Genomic DNA, 19,116 nt, shown 5'->3' on the forward strand with positions numbered 1-19,116 from the left:
TGTTTCTGTAGCGCACCTCGCATACTTTTTCTACAAACAACGTGCCTAGTTTGTACAATTCCTCCAACAGCAGCACTGCCCATGAGACCAAGACGCTCAGAGATTAACCCAGCACCATCATCTACCCATCCATCCATCTATTTATCCATCCATCCATTCATCCATCCATCTATCCAGTCATCCAGTCAACCCGCCAGTCCTTCCTGAACCAACCTTTGGGGATGTGGTCATGAGGAGTTGAAACTGAGGAATCATTGCTCACCTCAGACTGTAAAAGCAAACAAACATCTTTTTTTTTTTGTATCCATAATGTTCAAGGACAAATCAGTCGTTGAAACGCACACTCTCACCTGTTTGTGGGGTTTTTTTCTCCCTCCCCTCGGTGAGTTTTGTGTTTGCAGATTTCCACTGCAAAGAGTTACCGCTGTCTTGTCCACAGGATTACCACAACCGCCATCACATGCGATTTCTGAATGTAAAGAAAAATTTAATAATAATCCTGTTGTTCAATATCTGGCCCTGGTTTTGTTTTGTTTGTTTCTTTTCTCCATTGTTTTTTTTTTCTGCCATACTTAAGTTTACAGCAGTGTGGTCACCACATGAGGTCAGGAGTCTGTAGAGGCCAACCAGACGTCCAGTAATCTTCACTGGGTTCATTGAGGATTATTGTTAAGCATTTGAAGGAAGGCTTTATAGTGACTTTAATCTGCTCTAACAAGTCGACCAGGTTGGGTCGCTGCATCCAAACCAGGAGACGATGAAGTCGGTGGAAGGGAATCTAAGAACGTGACACCAAAATGAGATCATGCAAAGTTTGTGCTGAGTTGATAACAACCTTTCAAACGCATGCTAGAGGAAATTTTAAGTAAATCTTAAACGGCATCTTTGTTAATTTACAATAGTGATCACAGGTTAATGCACTGGTTAGTTTGCTGAAATTAGGCCATGATAAAATAAAATGTAATCTATAAAAGCAGTGGGAGGCACAGACTGAGGTGTCAAAACACTTTGAGAAAAGGTCTGAACCCCATCAGTTGGTTTGACAGTTTTCAGTTTCCTGTCTCATCTTCAAAACTGAGAACAATAAGAAATGCCAGACTGCTGTTTCTTGGAATTAACCATTTTTTTCCTCGCAGCATTTGTTAAAAAAAAAAAAGTGTTTTAAAGTTTCTGCCTTTGGGGCGACGTTCAGCAGATTTACGTATTTCACCCGTGTGCAGTAGGCGAAGTGAAACTGGGTGAGGACTCTCAGCCACCAGCAGACACCAACAAAGGTGCTACATTATCCCTCAAAAGGATTTTGAAGAACTGCACTTAAACCTGTTCTATGTAACTAAAAATGTTGAGTTTCTATTTCCTGACGAACAGCTGCAGCTCTTCACCACATTGTTTTTTTTTTTTTTTCCAATCCTCCACCACCACAGGCGGGTGGGAGGGAAGCGTTTGTTTTGTCTGGAGGGAGAACTTGCAGCTTTGTGGTGAAGAGCTGCCAGCGTCAGAGACACGGCAGGTTTTTGTACTGTGCGATCTAAAGTGTGCATCGTGTTTGACAATTAAATGTCAAAAAAAAGCTGAATATGGCAGTGACACCAGTTGCTGTTAGCCCCACGAGGACGAGTGGAAGTTTTATTCTGGCGTAGGTGGCGTTGTTGTGAAAGAAAAAAAAAGTGCAGATGCAGCCTTTGTAGACGTCCTTTTCACTTTTGTTTCGCAAGCTTAGAGTTACTGCTGCACATTGCAGTCCAATAAATGAAAGTGAAGTTGTGTCATCATTGGGCATGGAGTGTTTTGAAAGTTTACTTAATAATGTCTATGGCCTTCTCTTAAAAAAACAAAACAAAGAACAAGTACATAAATAAGAAAGAGATTAAAATCTTTATAAAAATGGAAAATAATTATTTGGTATCAGCTGTTTTTGGACTTCACAACACTGTTCAGGATTGTATTAAGATCATTACCAAAAGAAAGGAAGTTGCAACACCATCAATATCTTGAAATAATCAAACGAATCTAAGTGCTTCCCAAACATCCTGCTGTTTGAACCAGGAGCTGCGAACTGAACCATCGTCTGTATGAACCAAGTGATGGACTTCTACAAAGGCTGCGGTGTCTGTATCTGATCTGTGAGCAGTTGAACCTCAGTTGAAACCAAACATGCTCAACAGCGCCTGTTATCATTGCTCCACACCCCCCAATCCCCCACACACTCCCCCCCCCTCACCTCCTGTAGGCAATAAACATGTCACTTTTTAAAGAGTCTCTTTGTCTGTGCTTTATTTCTTTTATATAAAAAATAAAAACACATAAAAATGCACAAGCACATGAGCAATGTCGACAGCACCATTTGAAATGTCATAAACATCTTCACAATGTCTTTTTTTCCAAAGTTACAAGAAGGAATTATACAGAATTACAGCTTTTGATAATAAAATGGAAAAACTATAACACAATTAAACTTTTTTTTTGCTTGTAATTATTGATGTCAAGACTTCAACTATATAAGAAAGCATCAACTATGCAGTTACTATCATCAGGTCGATGGATTGAAGAAAACTCTACAGCATAAGGTGTTAAATGGAATAAAATGTTTGGCTTTTTTCATGTTGGACAGTAGCTCAGCTATGCAACCAGTTCATTCACAGCCTCATTAACTCTAATGGAGCCATCGCTACATCAGATGTCGCCACGAAATGTGATCAGAAGATGTTGGCGGTTGTGGAAGCAGTCTGCGGCAGAGTGGTTTCATTGCGGTCCTCACTTTTCCTGTAATTTAAAACAAAAAGAGAGAATAAGAATGAATGATAAATCATATTGAATGAGTCAGATTAATGCATCAGATACAGTAGTTTATATAGCTACAGTATATGGTGATGAGGGATGACACAATATCGGAGTGGTTACATAAACAGAACACATGAAGTGCGAAATTGTTTATTACCGTTATCACAATAAATGAGGCTGAACACAAGAGAGAGCTCTTCCTCTGACACAGCCCTTCCTTTGGACACAACAACATACCAGTCAGTAAACCCACTGACATGGCAGAAGGTAGGACTTTTACGGCTTTTAGCTCTACTTTAAAGTGTTTCACTGATCAGAATTAGTTGGAAATGCTTTTAAAAATATATTGAAACCAAAGGCAAAAACACACAAAACAGAATAACTACATCTCCATGACCACCAATAGAAAAGTGCTTTGATTTGTAAGAGATTTGTTTCACAACAACACAAGGCATGTCGTTACCTTTGCAGTTCAGTGAGCATGGTTTGGACCCACATCGCTGATGGATTCACACAAATTCTGGCGCCATTCCTCCTGGTGACTCTGTGGTAGTGGGAGAGAGAAAGACATTGGAGACATTGGATTAAATCCATCTGAGCAGTGAACAATAACAAAACTCAGTCGGTAGAAGTGTAGGTTGATGTCCACGCTGATAACTTTTCCATTTTTGTGCAATATTGTACTTGAACTCCTTTACTCTCACTTTCGCTTTGAGTGCCTTTGGTCCACCTGGCATCAAGAGGCGATTATGTAACTTGGCTCATGTCAAATTGATGCTTTAATGTGTTTGTGTTAACATAAATATTTCAAATGTTTGCCACTTTACACAGAGGAATATATTGTGCTTTCTACTATCATCTGTTTGGAGGTCAAAACTTTAGAGATTCTATGTAGATGTCGTCAGAATCGTCGATTTCAGAAAACATGAGGTATATCTGTACAAATTGTTCACTTCAAACTGCCTTTTACCTTTTACTTTACTTAAAATATTTCTTACCAAACTTTCTGTTATTGCTGTTTTTACTTGGAGAGGATGAAGCTACTTCCTGTACCAGTACATTAACAGAAATTTAAGAGTTTTTCTTTTATCAGTACACTACTTACATGATTTCAGTCCAGCGACACTGTCCTGAAATAGGAATCATCTCAATTTTCTTGATGGCCTGAACAGGGATACGATGAGTCGCCGTCTTTATGCATTTACACCCTGTAAAACAAAATGAGAAGGTAAAAGGTATTTTAATTGTCAAAAGCTTGGTATCTTTTCAACCACATCTCAAAATGAGTCATTGGTTGATATAAATACAGACTTGGGGTCAGAGTGATAAAGAAACATTGTTGAGATCTCCAGGAAAAAAGAAAAAGTTTTAAATTTTCTCAATATTTTATGCAACGATAAATAAAAATGTTCAAATATTAATGAAGGTGAATAAAAGAAACATAAAGTGTCTAAAATTAGGACAGGTACTTTTTGTTGTCCCATTTAAACATTAGTAAAATGTCACTGTATGCAGACGATATATTATTGTTCCACTCATTTTGGCTGCTCAGATTACGAAAATACTAAACTGCTTGGAATTGGACAACTGAATTGAAAATAAAATCAGCTGTAAATTTAAAAAGAAAAAGCTATTTAAAAAGAGAGATAGAGAGAAAAGTTTCTTACCATGGAGCGAGGTAATGCAGCAACAGAGAGTCAGAGCAGCCAGGAGCAGCAGTGGTTTCAGCATCATAGCGGTTGTTTTGATCTTTTGGCACCAATGAGGATGTGAGAATGAAGTGAGAGTGAATGGAGTAGAGTCTGGGTTTATAAAGCAGCAAATAAGGAAATACAACTTTACTTTCCATTCTTGACACAGCAGAATGTGTTTTTTTTTTCAGGAGGGTTTCTGCTGAATGAGCTTAATTTGGATCAGCCTATTTTATTGGCCCGTCTGGCAGGTTTTTTTTTTTTTTTTTTAAAGCAGAACTATGCAGGATTTGGGCTGTAATTATTGTGGCTCAGAGTCACTGTGATGGTTGAGTGACCTGTTATGAAGTGAATGGGGTCTAGGCCAATGCGCTCACCCCCCCACTGGCTGAAAACCGCACTTGCAAGATCAGTCGTCCGTCTCGGTGTTACAAATCTCGTCAATGGATAGAACTATCGCGAGAAACTGCCTTACGGCAGTACGAGATAAGAACGCAGATGACGTCATGCATGTCACGAATCGTGATTGGTTTGAGTTGGGAAAGTCGGAGGAAACCATGGAAACATGAAATGTTTACTGATGAAGTTCAGCTTGTGGCTAACAGGGAGCTAATGCTAACACAGATACACACACCATGGGTCTTTTATAAGATAATGTAATACATCATGACACACACACACACACCTTCGCGTTTTGGAACCTTTATTCCTGTGTGTGTATGTCTGTGTCTTTGTGCCTGTGTGTGGCTGTATTAGCGTTAGCGCCGTGTTAGCGTTAGCTCCGTGTTAGCATAGCGTTAGCTCGGTGTTAGCGTTAGCATTAGCTCCGTGTTAGCATTAGCTCCGTGTTAGCGTTAGCTCGGTGTTAGCAGGGCTTAGCAAACAGCAGTAAACACAAGCACGTGTAGGGGGGGTGGAGGAGGTGGCCTGCGGCGAGTTTTTTTTTTTTTTTTTTTACGACAGTGACATGTGCCTACCAGAACTGTGGGGGAGCTCCGGAGAGGGAAAAAAAGAGAAATCAACGAAGGAGCGAGCTATTTCCGGCCGACCTGCATAGTTCTGCTTTAATTACTTACATTAATATGCAGTAATTCATTTATATTCACTTATTATTCATACTATTTTTGAATACGAATACCACACAGGGAGTGTGTAACTGTCTAGCACTCATTTATGAATATGTACGACAGTGGTTGTAGCTGAGGTTAAAATCTTAAAGGTGTACAGAAAAGAAAATTGAATTTGAGCCCACTCTGGGTCATAAAATTAGTGTAATAACTCATCTATCAGACGATGTAGGCCAAACTTTGTGCAAAATTCTATTTTTGAGTAAATCCGTGATGAAAGTGTGTATTTTAGTGTATTTTTTTTTTTTCGTATTGGATAATGCAGGCGCACGGATTATACGTCAGCCTGTACACGATTCACTAGCCACTGATATTGGATCCGTAATCCGTCATTCAAACGTCTGAGACACGCGCACACACACGGAGCTCGGGCTCGCCCCAAACTTTGAATATCCCGCCCGCTCGATAACGACCAATCAAATTCATTTTCCTTACTCGGGTAAACTCGTGTTGCAGCTCGTGACAACTCGGCGCGACAAACGGGACAAACGGCCATTTCTGTACACCTTTAAGATTTTTTTTTTTTTTTTATCACTGATTGATGGGCCTCAGCTCTGAAATGACATACATCACCATTCACCAAATCTGATGTACTTTTAGAAAGAACATTAAATTGCTGTAACACGTTACACCTTTAAAGGTTAATGTAAACATCAGCTACAGAGTGCCATCCCAGTCTAAATGACGAAAAAAAGGTCATTTATCATTGGCTTATTGTGGCATACAGTAGGCTATACGCAATAAACAGAGCAACACTGATCCTATTCATTAGGAGGTGTATACCAATTGTGTTTTCAATGAGAAATAAGCAATAACAATTTCATGCAACCTGTTAAGCACTGATAGTCAACATCAAGGAAAGTCTGTGAGACTGTTCAGGCAGTTGGTCGATAGCTTCACTGACATCCAGACATTTTGAAAACCTCCGGTATGATATCAATTGACCCTTTGTTGGCCTTCTGATTGGTCTGCTGTTCCACCAATCAGAGCGCTTCTCCCCATGTCACGTGTTGCGCAACATTCTAAGGTTGGACAACCCTGGAATGAAACCCTATGAAACAAGATAGGTAGACAGCAACTTTTGGGCAAAAACTTCTTTATAATTTTTCAATATGGTTAAAATGTGTGTCTGGGGTTCCTGCAATAGCGACTCACAATATCTGGAACGTATTGGAGTCATTTTTATCCCATTCCCTAAACACAAGACATCAATAAACATACTTAGCCTAACATATAATATTACTTTAAGCTTCTGTTACGTATTTAATTGAGCTTAATAATAGGGTTTGGGGGTGGTCCACTAGGGGGAGCTGTAGGCATAGGTCAGGGGTTAACTGCAAAGTTTTGTTTGTTGTTGTTGTTGTGTGCAGTCCTCATGAGAAGTGAGCCCGTTTTCCCTGGCTGTACTGTGCTAAATTCTAAGCTCATTCATTCTCTAGTCCACTCTCTGGTCGTGTTCATAGACAGAGAAGATCTAATACCTTCAAAGTTATCTAGCAAACGTAACATTACCGCCACTAATGTCTTTTTAACTTTGTGAAGTTTTACGAGGAGAAACGGGAGATCGGCGGAGATTAGCTTGTAGCTAACGTTAGCTAGCGCCGTTAGCTACTAGCTAGTGAGTGACCAAAACAATGATTTTTCCCCATTTTTCGGAAAAGTCGGGTAATGCCCGTTCAATCGCTCTTTAGCCACGTCTGTCTTCTATCACGGACACCATTTTTCTGATATGTAAGTTAATTCAAATTTCCCTTACTAGCAATTTAAATCTTCCTAATTTTCAATGGTTTCCAATGGGAGTTAACCCTTCCGTGACCATTGTTTGTCCAACCTAGCAACAGTAACCGTGGGGGGCGGGGCCTTGACAAAGGGTCAATTGAACTCAAGCTAAAGAATGTCAACTATACTGTCGGTCAAATAAATGGATTTCAGACCAGTTTTATTGTCATGTATAGATACCAGACAGACTACAAATAACACCAAATAAACAGAGCAGAATGTATTATATACGACATCTGCAGGTGGTTTTGTACTACTATAAGAAACTTTTTTATATCTGTCTGGTTATCTTAGAATATTCCATGTTATGCATTTGGTTTTATGCCATTTAAACTTCATATTAGGTCATGATGAGGGAATTTCAAAAAACTGAAACTGCAGGCAAATCCAAATCAAGCTTAATGACATTTTGGCCCAGGATAGACGCAGCTGACTTAGATACATTAGTCTGGATTCAACCTGGTAAAGAATCAGGAACAGAAAATGGTGGTAAAGATACTGGAGAGTACCCAACCAAGCTTGGGCATAGCCGCACTTCTGTATTTGGCTCGGAGGTCCCTGGCTGATTACCACATCCTTTCTGGTAAATAATTAATTGTGGGGACTGTTATCACCTCCCAATTTAGACTTGAGTTCCCGTTTATGAAAATAAGTGTAAATTTAGATTGGCTTCGTCATATTCAGTAAATGCTGTGCTGGGATCAGACTGGAGACCCGTGAACAAACCACAAGATGGGGGGAGACAGTGCACCGACAGAGAGGGAATAAGAATGAATGATACACGTTTTTAATGACAAAGTGTATTTCCAGTTTAAATAGGTGAAACGTGTGGGCTGTTAACCACTTTCATTATGTTTTTCTCTTTTCTATATGAAATAGCCATGTTTGAATAAAGGCTTTTACACATTTAAATAAGAGTGCCTTGGGTTTTCTTTTCTTTTTTTTTAGGTGAATATTTAAATTGAAAAGCGAATATATAGTGAAATTAATCTTTCAGGTACAATGACTGACAGTATAATGAAGCATTTCACAAGCTTTTCCTAATGAGGCTTCAACTGACCCTGACGACCCACACATGTGACAGCCAGGTTGGTGACAGAGGAAATGTACAATGAACCATTAACTTAAACTGGTTTTATGTGCACAGTGTTCATATTTTGTTTCCTGCTTAATCCCATTTCTCATTCATACTATCAAAAGTTTTCTCATCTGTTTTAAAATGGACTGAAAGAGACTATTATTTAGTCCCATCGTCCACTAAAAACACACAACCATACCTGCCACATTCACTTACACATTATTCCAGATACACCGATGAATCAGACAGTCAAGCATCAAATCAACAACCTTATGGTTAGTGAACGACCCACTCGACCTCCAGCTCCGAATGCACTCCCACCTTGACTATTTCTGTGTGAACCATGTAGGTTTTTTTTTTTATTGTCATCATACGATAGTCGAACCTCGGATTCAGGAGGAACAATGCGGTTTTCGTCCTGGCCGTGGAATGCTGGACCAGCTCTACACCCTCTGCAGGGTGCTCGAGGGCGCATGGGAGTTTGCCCAACCAGTCCACATGTGTTTTGTGGATCTGGAGAAGGCTTTCGACCGTGTCCCACGTGGCATCCTGTGGGAGGTGCTCCGGGAGTATGGGGTCGGAGGCCCTCTGCTGAGGGCTGTACGGTCCCTGTACGATCGGAGCAGGAGCTTGGTTCGCATGGCCGGCAATAAGTCAGACCTGTTCCCGGTGCGTGTTGGACTCCGGCAGGGCTGCCCTTTGTCACAGATTCTCTTTCATTATTTTTATGGACAGAATTTCTAGGCGCAGCCAAGGGCCGGAAGGGGTACGGTTCGGCAGCTTTCATCTCTGCTTTTTGCGGATGATGTTGTCTTATTGGCTCCCTCAAGCCAGGACCTTCAGCATGCACTGGGGCGGTTTGCAGCCGAGTGTGAAGCAGCTGGGATGAGAATCAGCACCTCTTAAGGCCCTTTCACACCGCGGACGTAACGAATAAACGACACGAAATTGCGAAATATTCGCGGCCAAATATTTCGCATCAAAACCATTCACACCGGCGGCGACGCGAATATGCGACGATGCGACAATTAAATTCCAAAGTTTCGCTTTGCGACGGGAGGTTCCTCGCCTCCACGTCATGTCTTTAATCTGTTAATTATCCCTCATGTATTCACTACGTTATGCCGCTGTCGTCTTGTTACCAACTTCACTCAACACAGCAGCAGCTCACTGTCTGATCACTGATCAATATCTGATATGAACACACTATTGCTATTTCTCCTCCTCCTCTCCTCTCCTCCTCCTCCTCTCTCCTCCTCCTCTTCCTCTCCTCCTCCTCCTCTCTCCTCCTCCTCTTCCTCTCTCCTCCGAGACACAGGTTATTTATTGTTTACATTAGCGGCCAAGCACGTGTCCATGCGCCCGCATGTCCGTGTGCGCGTGTGCATGTGCGTGTGTGTGTGTGCGCGTGCGTGTGTCTGTGTGTGTGTACGTGCCCAGAGAGACAGCAGGTGGAGGCTGACTGGCAGAGATCAGAGCAAAGATGGTGAAACAACTTATTTTTCCTGTGAGAGACTGTGGAGGCCACCGTCTGTTATGGGAAACAGCTGTCTGTGTTCTGACGTGGGGGCTGTGACGTACCTCCTTTTCACGGCACATGATTGGTTGATGCGTTTATTCGCGGGGCGAAAGCTCGGAAAAATCGACCGCACGACGAAAAAAAATTATGTCGCATTTTCGCCGCGACACATTCGCGGTCGGTGTGAAAGGACCCGTGATGAAAACAGGGGTTCGAAAAAAAATATTGATGCTCGAATTATTCGCGCGAAAAATACGTCTCCGGTGTGAAAGGGCCTTAAGTCCGAGGACATGGTTCTCGACCGGAAAAAGGTGGTTTGCACCCTCCAGGTCGGGGGAGAGTTCCTGCCTCAGGTGGAGGAGTTTAAGTATCTTGGGGTCTTGTTCACGAGTGAGGGAAGGATGGAGCGTGAGATTGACAGGCGGATCGGTCGTCGTGGTGAAGAAGGAGCTGAGTCGAAAGGCAAAGCTCTCAATTTACCGGTCAGTCTACGTTCCCACCCTCACCTATGGTCATGAACTCTGGGTCATGACCGAAAGAACGGGATCCCGGATACAAGCGGCCGAAATGAGCTTCCTCCGCAGGGCGGTGGGGCGCTCCCTTAGAGACAGGGTGAGGAGCTCTGTCACCCGGGAGGAGCTCGGAGTAGAGCCGCTGCTCCTCCACATCGAGATGAGTCAGCTGAAGTGGCTCGGGCACCTGTATCGGATGCCCCCTGGACGCCTCCCTCGGGAGGTGTTCCGGGGATGTCCCACTGGGAGGAGGCAAATTACATAAAAACTCCCGTTTAGCCTGTTCGTGGCCAAAAATGGCCACCTACGGAAAAGGCTGTAATTTTTGGGAATTTTAATTTTTTTTCAAACTTTCACTGCATAATGTTTTTAATTAACTTACGTTCTTGCCATTCATATAAAATAATCATTACATTTTAATGTTTTAACCCCTTAATTGCCAGTTTGCTTACATGATGCACTTTTGGTAAAACAAATTAACACACTGTAGTCTGTATTCTAAATGCCAATGGGCTTTCTTGTATTTGTGGTAGTAGAGTCTTGGATATATAACAGAATCACAATAACAGTGAAAATTCTGCATTTTTAGTTTTTTGTCAGTAAGCAAATTATATAAAAACTCCCGTTTAGCCTGTTCGTGGCCAAAAATGGCCACCTACGGAAAAGGCTGTAATTTTTTATAATTTTAATTTTTTTCGACTTTAACTGCATAAAGTTTTTAATTAATATCTGTTCTTGCCATACATATTAAATTACCATTATTTTTTTAATTTTTTAACCCTTCAAATGCCAATTTGCTCACACAATGCATTTTTTGGTATACAAATAACACACTGTAGTCTGTATTCTAAATGCCAATGGGCTTTCTTGTATTTGTGGTAGTAGAGTCTTGGATATATATCAGAATCACAGTAACATTTATTATTCTGTATTTTTAGTTTTTTGTAGGTAAGCAAATTACATCAAAAATCACACTTAGCCCCTATAAATTACATTGAAAAAATGCTCTACAGAAACACACACACACACGCACACACGCACACATTTTTTTTAAATACAATATCCCATATCATCCTCAGGCATCCTCAAGATCACTCATATGTCAAAATTGTGTCATTCATTTGCTCCTTTGCCACCTATGATCCCTATGGGGAGACTAGAATATTACATGAAATTGCTCCCATGGCCGGAAATTGGCCACTGGCATAATCTGACAAAAAACATTAAAAACCATAAATTTCAAGTCTCTAGTTTAGAATGAAACCCATTTTGCCTACTTTGTATAATTTTATACTGGGAATAACAAGGGATTATTGGGGAGACTCAATTCACTGCAACACCACTAATTTGTGCTCAAAAAACACACACACATACACACACACACAAAAACACATGCACGTACACACATTTTTTTTTAAAGGTTGCAATGACTATCATCATCAGACATCTTCAAAATCACTCATTTGTCACAATTGTGTAATTTATTGGCTCTTTTGTAGCACATATGCATTTTTTGACCCCTAGTGGCAAACTAGAATATTACATGAAATTGTGAGCGTTCCCCAAAATGGGCCATAGGCAAAATCTGACAAAAAACATTAAAACCCATAAATTTCAAGTCTCTAGTTTAGAATGACACCCAATTTACCTAGTTTGCATGATTCTATACTGGAAATAACAAGGAATTACTGGGAGACGGAATTCACTGTAACTGAACTGCAACAATTCTTATGTGTGATTTGATATCTAAAAAAACACACACACATACAAACACACACACACATTTTTTTTTTAGGCAACAACAAATATCATCATTAGACATCCTCAGGATCACATACATGTCAAATTTGTGTCATTCATTTGCTCCTTTGTAGGACATATGTCACTAGCGACCCCTAGTGGTGAAATAAAAATATTACATTAATTTGTTCCCCTGGCCAAAAAAGGGTTACTGGGAAAATTTTACAAAAAACATTAAAAACCATAAATTTCAAGTCTCTAGTTTGGAACGATACCCATTTTACCTAATTTGGATAATTCTATACTGGAAATAACAAGGGATGAAAACATGTGGTTTTAATGGGTTTCAATTGGCCACAAATGGCCACGATAGAGTCAAACGGGAGGATTGTATCTTAACAGAATATTATTGATATATTTGAAGTTCTGATGATCGAAAATTTAAATTCAGACAAATGTCCAGACCCTTGGGGAGTTTCGTTCCATTTGCTTTAACACAGATGGAAATGATCAACAAAAAGAAAACAGGGTGGCCACAAATGGCCAGGTTCAAGCCCAGAGGGTTAAAAAAACAAAACAAATAACAAGTACATAAATAAGAAAGAGATTAAAATCTTTATAAAAATGGAAAATAATTATTTGGTATCAGCTGTTTTTGGACTTATACTGTATCACAACACTGTTCAGGATTGTATTAAGATCATTACCAAAAGAAAGGAAGTTGCACCACCATCAATATCTTGAAATAATCAAACAAATCTAAGTGCTTCCCAAACATCCTGGTGTTTGAACCAGAAGCTGCGAACTGAACCATCGTCTGTATGAACCAAGTGATGGACTTCTACAAAGGCTGCAGTGTCTGTATCTGATCTGTGAGCAGTTGAACCTCAGTTGAAACCAAACATGCTCAACAGCGCCTGTTATCATTGCTCCACACCCCCCAATCCCCCACACACTCCCCCCCCCCCCCACCCCCCACCTCACCTCCTGTAGGCAATAAACATGTCACTTTTTAAAGAGTCTCTTTGTCTGTGCTTTATTTCTTTTATATAAAAAATAAAAACACACAAAAATGCACAAGCACATGAGCAATGTCGACAGCACCATTTGAAATGTCATAAACATCTTCACAATGTCTTTTTTTCAAAGTTACAAGAAGGAATTATACAGAATTACAGCTTTTGATAATAAAATGGAAAAACTATAACACAATTCAACTTTTTTTTTGCTTGTAATTATTGATGTCAAGACTTCAAGTATATAAGAAAGCATCAACTATGCAGTAGTTACTATCATCAGGTCGATGGATTGAAGAAAACTCTACAGCATAAGGTGTTAAATGGAATAAAATGTTTGGCTTTTTTCATGTTGGACAGTAGCTCAGCTATGCAACCAGTTCATTCACAGCCTCGTTAACTCTAATGGAGCCATCGCTACATCAGATGTCGCCACGAAATGTGATCAGAAGATGTTGGCGGTTGTGGAAGCAGTCTGCGGCAGAGTGGTTTCATTGCGGCCCTCACTTTTCCTGTAATTTAAAACAAAAAGAGAGAATAAGAATGAATGATAAATCATATTGAATGAGTCAGATTAATGCATCAGATACAGTAGTTTATATAGCTACAGTATATGGTGATGAGGGATGACACAATATCGGAGTGGTTACATAAACAGAACACATGAAGTGCGAAATTGTTTATTACCGTTATCACAATAAATGAGGCTGAACACAAGAGAGAGCTCTTCCTCTGACACAACCCTTCCTTTGGACACAACAACATACCAGTCAGTAAACCCACTGACATGGCAGGAGGTAGGACTTTTACGGCTTTTAGCTCTACTTTAAAGTGTTTCACTGATCAGAATTAGTTGGAAATGCTTTTAAAAATATATTGAAACCAAAGGCAAAAACACACAAAACAGAATAACTACATCTCCATGACCACCAATAGAAAAGTGCTTTGATTTGTAAGAGATTTGTTTCACAAGAACACAAGGCATGTCGTTACCTTTGCAGTTCAGTGAGCATGGTTTGGACCCATATCGCTGATGTATTCACACAAATTCTGGCGCCATTCCTCCTGGTGACTCTGTGGTAGTGGGAGAGAGAAAGACATTGGAGACATTGGATTAAATCCATCTGAGCAGTGACAACAATAACAAAACTCAGTCGGTAGAAGTGTAAGTTGATGTCCACGCTGATAACTTTTCCATTTTTGTGCAATATTGTACTTGAACTCCTTTACTCTCACTTTCGCTTTGAGTGCCTTTGGTCCACCTGGCATCAAGAGGCGATTATGTAGCTTGGCTCATGTCAAATTGATGCTTTAATGTGTTTGTGTTAACATAAATATTTCAAATGTTTGCCACTTTACACAGAGGAATATATTGTGCTTTCTACTATCATCTGTTTGGAGGTCAAAACTTAAGAGATTCTATGTAGATGTCGTCAGAATCGTCGATTTCAGAAAACATGAGGTATATCTGTACAAATTGTTCACTTCAAACTGCCTTTTACCTTTTACTTTACTTAAAATATTTCTTACCAAACTTTCTGTTATTGCTGTTTTTATTTGGAGAGGATGAAGCTACTTCCTGTACCAGTACATTAACAGAAATTTAAGAGTTTTTCTTTTATCAGTACACTACTTACATGATTTCAGTCCAGCGACACTGTCCTGAAATAGGAATCATCTCAATTTTCTTGATGGCCTGAACAGGGATACGATGAGTCGCCGTCTTTATGCATTTACACCCTGTAAAACAAAATGAGAAGGTAAAAGGTATTTTAATTGTCAAAAGCTTGGTATCTTTTCAACCACATCTCAAAATGAGTCATTGGTTGATATAAATACAGACTTCGGGTCAGAGTGATAAAGAAACATTGTTGAGAGCTCCAGGAAAAAAGAAAAAGTTTTAAATTTTCTCAATATTTTATGCAATGATAAATAAAAATGTTCAAACATTAATGAAGGTGAATAAAAGAAACATAAAGTGTCTAAAATTAGGACAGGTACTTTTTGTTGTCCCATTTAAACATTAGTAAAATGTCACTGTATGCAGACGATATATTATTGTTCCACTCATTTTGGCTGCTCAAATTACAAAAATACTAAACTGCTTGGAATTGGACAACTGAATTGAAAATAAAATCAGCTGTAAATTTAAAAAGAAAAAGCTATTTAAAAAGAGAGATAGAGAGAAAAGTTTCTTACCATGGAGCAAGGTAATGCAGCAGCAGAGAGTCAGAGCAGCCAGGAGCAGCAGTGGTATCAGCATCATAGCGGTTGTTTTGATCTTTTGGCACCAATGAGGATGTGAGAATGAAGTGAGAGTGAATGGAGTAGAGTCTGGGTTTATAAAGCAGCAAATAAGGAAATACAACTTTACTTTCCATTCTTGACACAGCAAAATGTGTTTTTTTTTTCAGGGGGGTTTCTGCTGAATGAGCTTAAAGGGATAGTTCAACATTTTGGCAAATTGGCCCATTGCCATAATCGCTATAGTCATAGCAGTAGGTTCGTTACCTTTAATTGTAGGTGTAAGCTATTTTCAGTACGGCGGAGCGCAGCAGCTGGCTGCTCAGAGCTATGCTATGGAGGCTAAGGGAATTTCTTGGTTTCCCTCATTAAACTCATCAAATTCAACATCCCAAAACTCCACAGCGCTTTTGTAGACAAGTTGTGACCTGCACAACCACCACGCTATGAGATAATGACGGAACGATACGAAACGGAGCCGTTTTCGAGGTAAATACAGGCTAAATACGGAGACTGCTTGCTGAAAAACTGTCCCTGAACGCAACGCGCATCTGCGGTTTTGTATGAATTTACCTCGAAAACGGCTCCGTTTCGTATCGTTCCGTCATTATCTCATAGCGTGGTGGTTGTGCAGGTCACAACTTGTCTACAAAAGCGCTGTGGAGTTTTGGGATTTTGTATTTGATGAGTTTAATGAGGGAAACCAAGAAATTCCGTTAGCCTCCATAGCGTAGCTCTGAGCAGCCAGCTGCTGCGCTCCGCCGTACTGAAAATAGCTTACACCTACAATTAAAGGTAACGAACCTACTGCTATGACTATAGCAATTATGGCAATGGGCCAATTTGCCAAAATGTTGAACTATCCCTTTAATTTGGATCAGCCTATTTTATTGGCCCGTCTGCCAGGTTGTTTTTTTTTTTTTTTATTACTTACATTAATATGCAGTGTTACAATTCATTTATATTCACTTATTATTCATACTATTTTTGAATACGAATACCACACAGGGAGTGTGTAACTGTCTAGCACTCATTTATGAATATGTACGACAGTGGTTGTAGCTGAGATTAAAATCTTAAGATTTTTTTTTTTTTTATCACTGATTGATGGGCCTCAGCTCTGAAATTACATACATCACCATCCACCAAATCTGATGTACTTTTAGAAAGAACATTAAATTGCTGTAACACGTTACACCTTTAAAGGTTAATGTAAATATCAGCTACAGAGTGCCATCCCAGTCTAAATGACGAAAAAAAGGTCATTTATCATTGGCTTATTGTGGCATACAGTATACGCAATAAACAGAGCAACACTGATCCTATTCATTAGGAGGTGTATGCCAATTATGTTTTCAATGAGAAATAAGCAATAACAATTTCATGCAACCTGTTAAGCACTGATAGTCAACATCAAGGAAAGTCTGTGAGACTGTTCAGGCAGTTGGTCGATAGCTTCACTGACATCCAGACATTTTGAAAACCTCCGGTGGTTTATATGATATCAATTGAACTCAAGCTAAAGAATGTCAACTATACTGTCGGTCAAATAAATGGATTTCAGACCAGTTTTATTGTCATGTATAGATACCAGACAGACTACAAATAACACCAAATAAACAGAGCATAATGTATTATGCGACATCTGCAGGTGGTTTTGTACTATAAGAAACCTTTTTATATCTGTCCGGTTATCTTAGAATATTGCATGTATTGTTATGCATTTGGTTTTATGCCATTTAAACTTCATATTAGGTCATGATGAGGGAATTTCAAAAAACTGAAACTGCAGGCAAATCCAAATCAAGCTTAATGACATTTTGGCCCAGGATAGACGCAGCTGACTTAGTTACATTAGTCTGGATTCAACCTGGTAAAGAATCAGGAACAGAAAATGGTGGTAAAGATACTGGAGAGTACCCAACCAAGCTTGGGCATAGCCGCACTTCTGTATTTGGCTCGGAGGTCCCTGGCTGATAACCACATCCTTTCTGGTAAATAATTAATTGTGGGGACTGTTATCACCTCCCAATTTAGACTTGAGTTCCCGTTTATGAAAATAAGTGTAAATTTAGATTGGCTTCGTCATATTCAGTAAATGCTGTGCTGGGATCAGACTGGAGACCCGTGAACAAACCACAAGATGGGGGGAGACAGTGCACCGACAGTGAAAGTCTGAATGATACATACACGTTTTTAATGACCAAGTGTAAGTTTCCAGTTTAAATAGGTGAATAGGAAGGCTTTTGTGCTGAAACGTGTGGGCTGTAAACCACTTTCATTATGTTTTTCTCTTTTCTATATGAAATAGCCATTTTTGAATAAAGGTTTTTACACATTTAAATAAAAGTGCCTTGGGTTTTCTTTTTTCTTTTTTTAGGTGAATATTTAAATTGAAAAGCGAATATATATATAAAGTGAAATTAATCTTTCAGGTACAATGACTGGCAGTATAATGAAGCATTTCACAAGCTTTTCCTAATGAGGCTTCAACTGACCCTGACGACCCACACATGTGACAGCCAGGTTGGTGACAGCGGAAATGTACAATGAACCATTAACTTAAACTGGTTTTATGTGCACAGTGTTCATATTTAGTTTCCTGCTTAATCCCATTTCTCATTCATACTATCAAAAGTTTTCTCATCTGTTTTAAAATGGACTGAAAGAGACTATTATTTAGTCCCATCGCCCACTAAAAACACACAACCATACCTGCCACATTCACCCACATTCACTTACACATTATTCCAGATACACCGATGAATCAGACAGTCAAGCATCAAATCAACAACCTTATGGTTAGTGAACGACTCACTCGACCTCCAGCTCCGAATGCACTCCCACCTTGACTATTTCTGTGTGAACCATGTAGGTTTTTTTTTTTATTGTCATCATACGATAGTCGAACCTCGGATTCAGGAGGAACAATGCGGTTTTCGTCCTGGCCGTGGAACGCTGGACCAGCTCTACACCCTCTGCAGGGTGCTCGAGGGTGCATGGGAGTTTGCCCAACCAGTCCACATGTGTTTTGTGGATCTGGAGAAGGCTTTCGACCGTGTCCCACGTGGCATCCTGTGGGAGGTGCTCCGGGAGTATGGGGTCGGAGGCCCTCTTCTGAGGGCTGTACGGTCCCTGTATGACCGGGGCAGGAGCTTGGTTCGCATGGCCGGCAATAAGTCAGACCTGTTCCCGGTGCGTGTTGGACTCCGGCAGGGCTGCCCTTTGTCACCGATTCTCTTTCATTATTTTTATGGACAGAATTTCTAGGCGCAGCCAAGGGCCGGAAGGGGTACGGTTCGGCAGCTTTCATCTCTGCTTTTTGCGGATGATGTTGTCTTATTGGCTCCCTCAAGCCAGGACCTTCAGCATGCACTGGGGCGGTTTGCAGCCGAGTGTGAAGCAGCTGGGATGAGAATCAGCACCTCTAAGTCCGAGGCCATGGTTCTCGACCGGAAAAAGGTGGTTTGCACCCTCCAGGTCGGGGGAGAGTTCCTGCCTCAGGTGGAGGAGTTTAAGTATCTTGGGGTCTTGTTCACGAGTGAGGGAAGGATGGAGCGTGAGATTGACAGGCGGATCGGTCGTCGTGGTGAAGAAGGAGCTGAGTCGAAAGTCAAAGCTCTCAATTT

At 40.3% G+C, this 19,116-nt stretch overlaps 1 protein-coding gene and 1 long non-coding RNA gene across 2 annotated transcripts; both read right to left on the reverse strand.

The window, feature by feature from the left end:
* Positions 1-2,344: 2,344 nt before the first annotated feature.
* Positions 2,345-4,652, reverse strand: cxcl13 (chemokine (C-X-C motif) ligand 13). Its single transcript, XM_085788093.1, has 4 exons — positions 4,449-4,652; positions 3,887-3,989; positions 3,245-3,325; positions 2,345-2,763 (listed from the first exon to the last, which is right to left on the reverse strand). Exons 1-4 carry the CDS (start codon positions 4,513-4,515, stop codon positions 2,697-2,699), a joined length of 318 nt encoding a protein of 105 aa, XP_085644219.1. The 5' UTR covers positions 4,516-4,652; the 3' UTR covers positions 2,345-2,696.
* A 9,583-nt stretch (positions 4,653-14,235) lies between these two features.
* On the reverse strand, positions 14,236-15,671 carry LOC146980980 (uncharacterized). The gene is made up of 3 exons (XR_015036636.1): positions 15,443-15,671; positions 14,881-14,983; positions 14,236-14,317 (listed from the first exon to the last, which is right to left on the reverse strand). It is a non-coding gene; the product is annotated as an uncharacterized LOC146980980 (long non-coding RNA).
* Positions 15,672-19,116: the final 3,445 nt, after the last annotated feature.

This window comes from Trachurus japonicus, chromosome 9, assembly GCF_045865225.1.
Source record: "Trachurus japonicus isolate A0001 chromosome 9, Traja_1.0".
NCBI classification, from domain to species: Eukaryota; Metazoa; Chordata; class Actinopteri; order Carangiformes; family Carangidae; genus Trachurus; species Trachurus japonicus.

Coding starts and splice junctions, on each gene's coding strand:
- cxcl13 (XM_085788093.1), bottom strand. CDS start 4,515: ATGATGCTGAAACCACTGCTGCTCCTGGCTGCTCTGACTCTCTGTTGC. Junction 3,990..4,448: donor CTGCATTACCTCGCTCCATG/GTAAGAAACTTT, acceptor TTTGTTTTACAG/GGTGTAAATGCATAAAGACG. Junction 3,326..3,886: donor TGTCGCTGGACTGAAATCAT/GTAAGTAGTGTA, acceptor CCACTACCACAG/AGTCACCAGGAGGAATGGCG.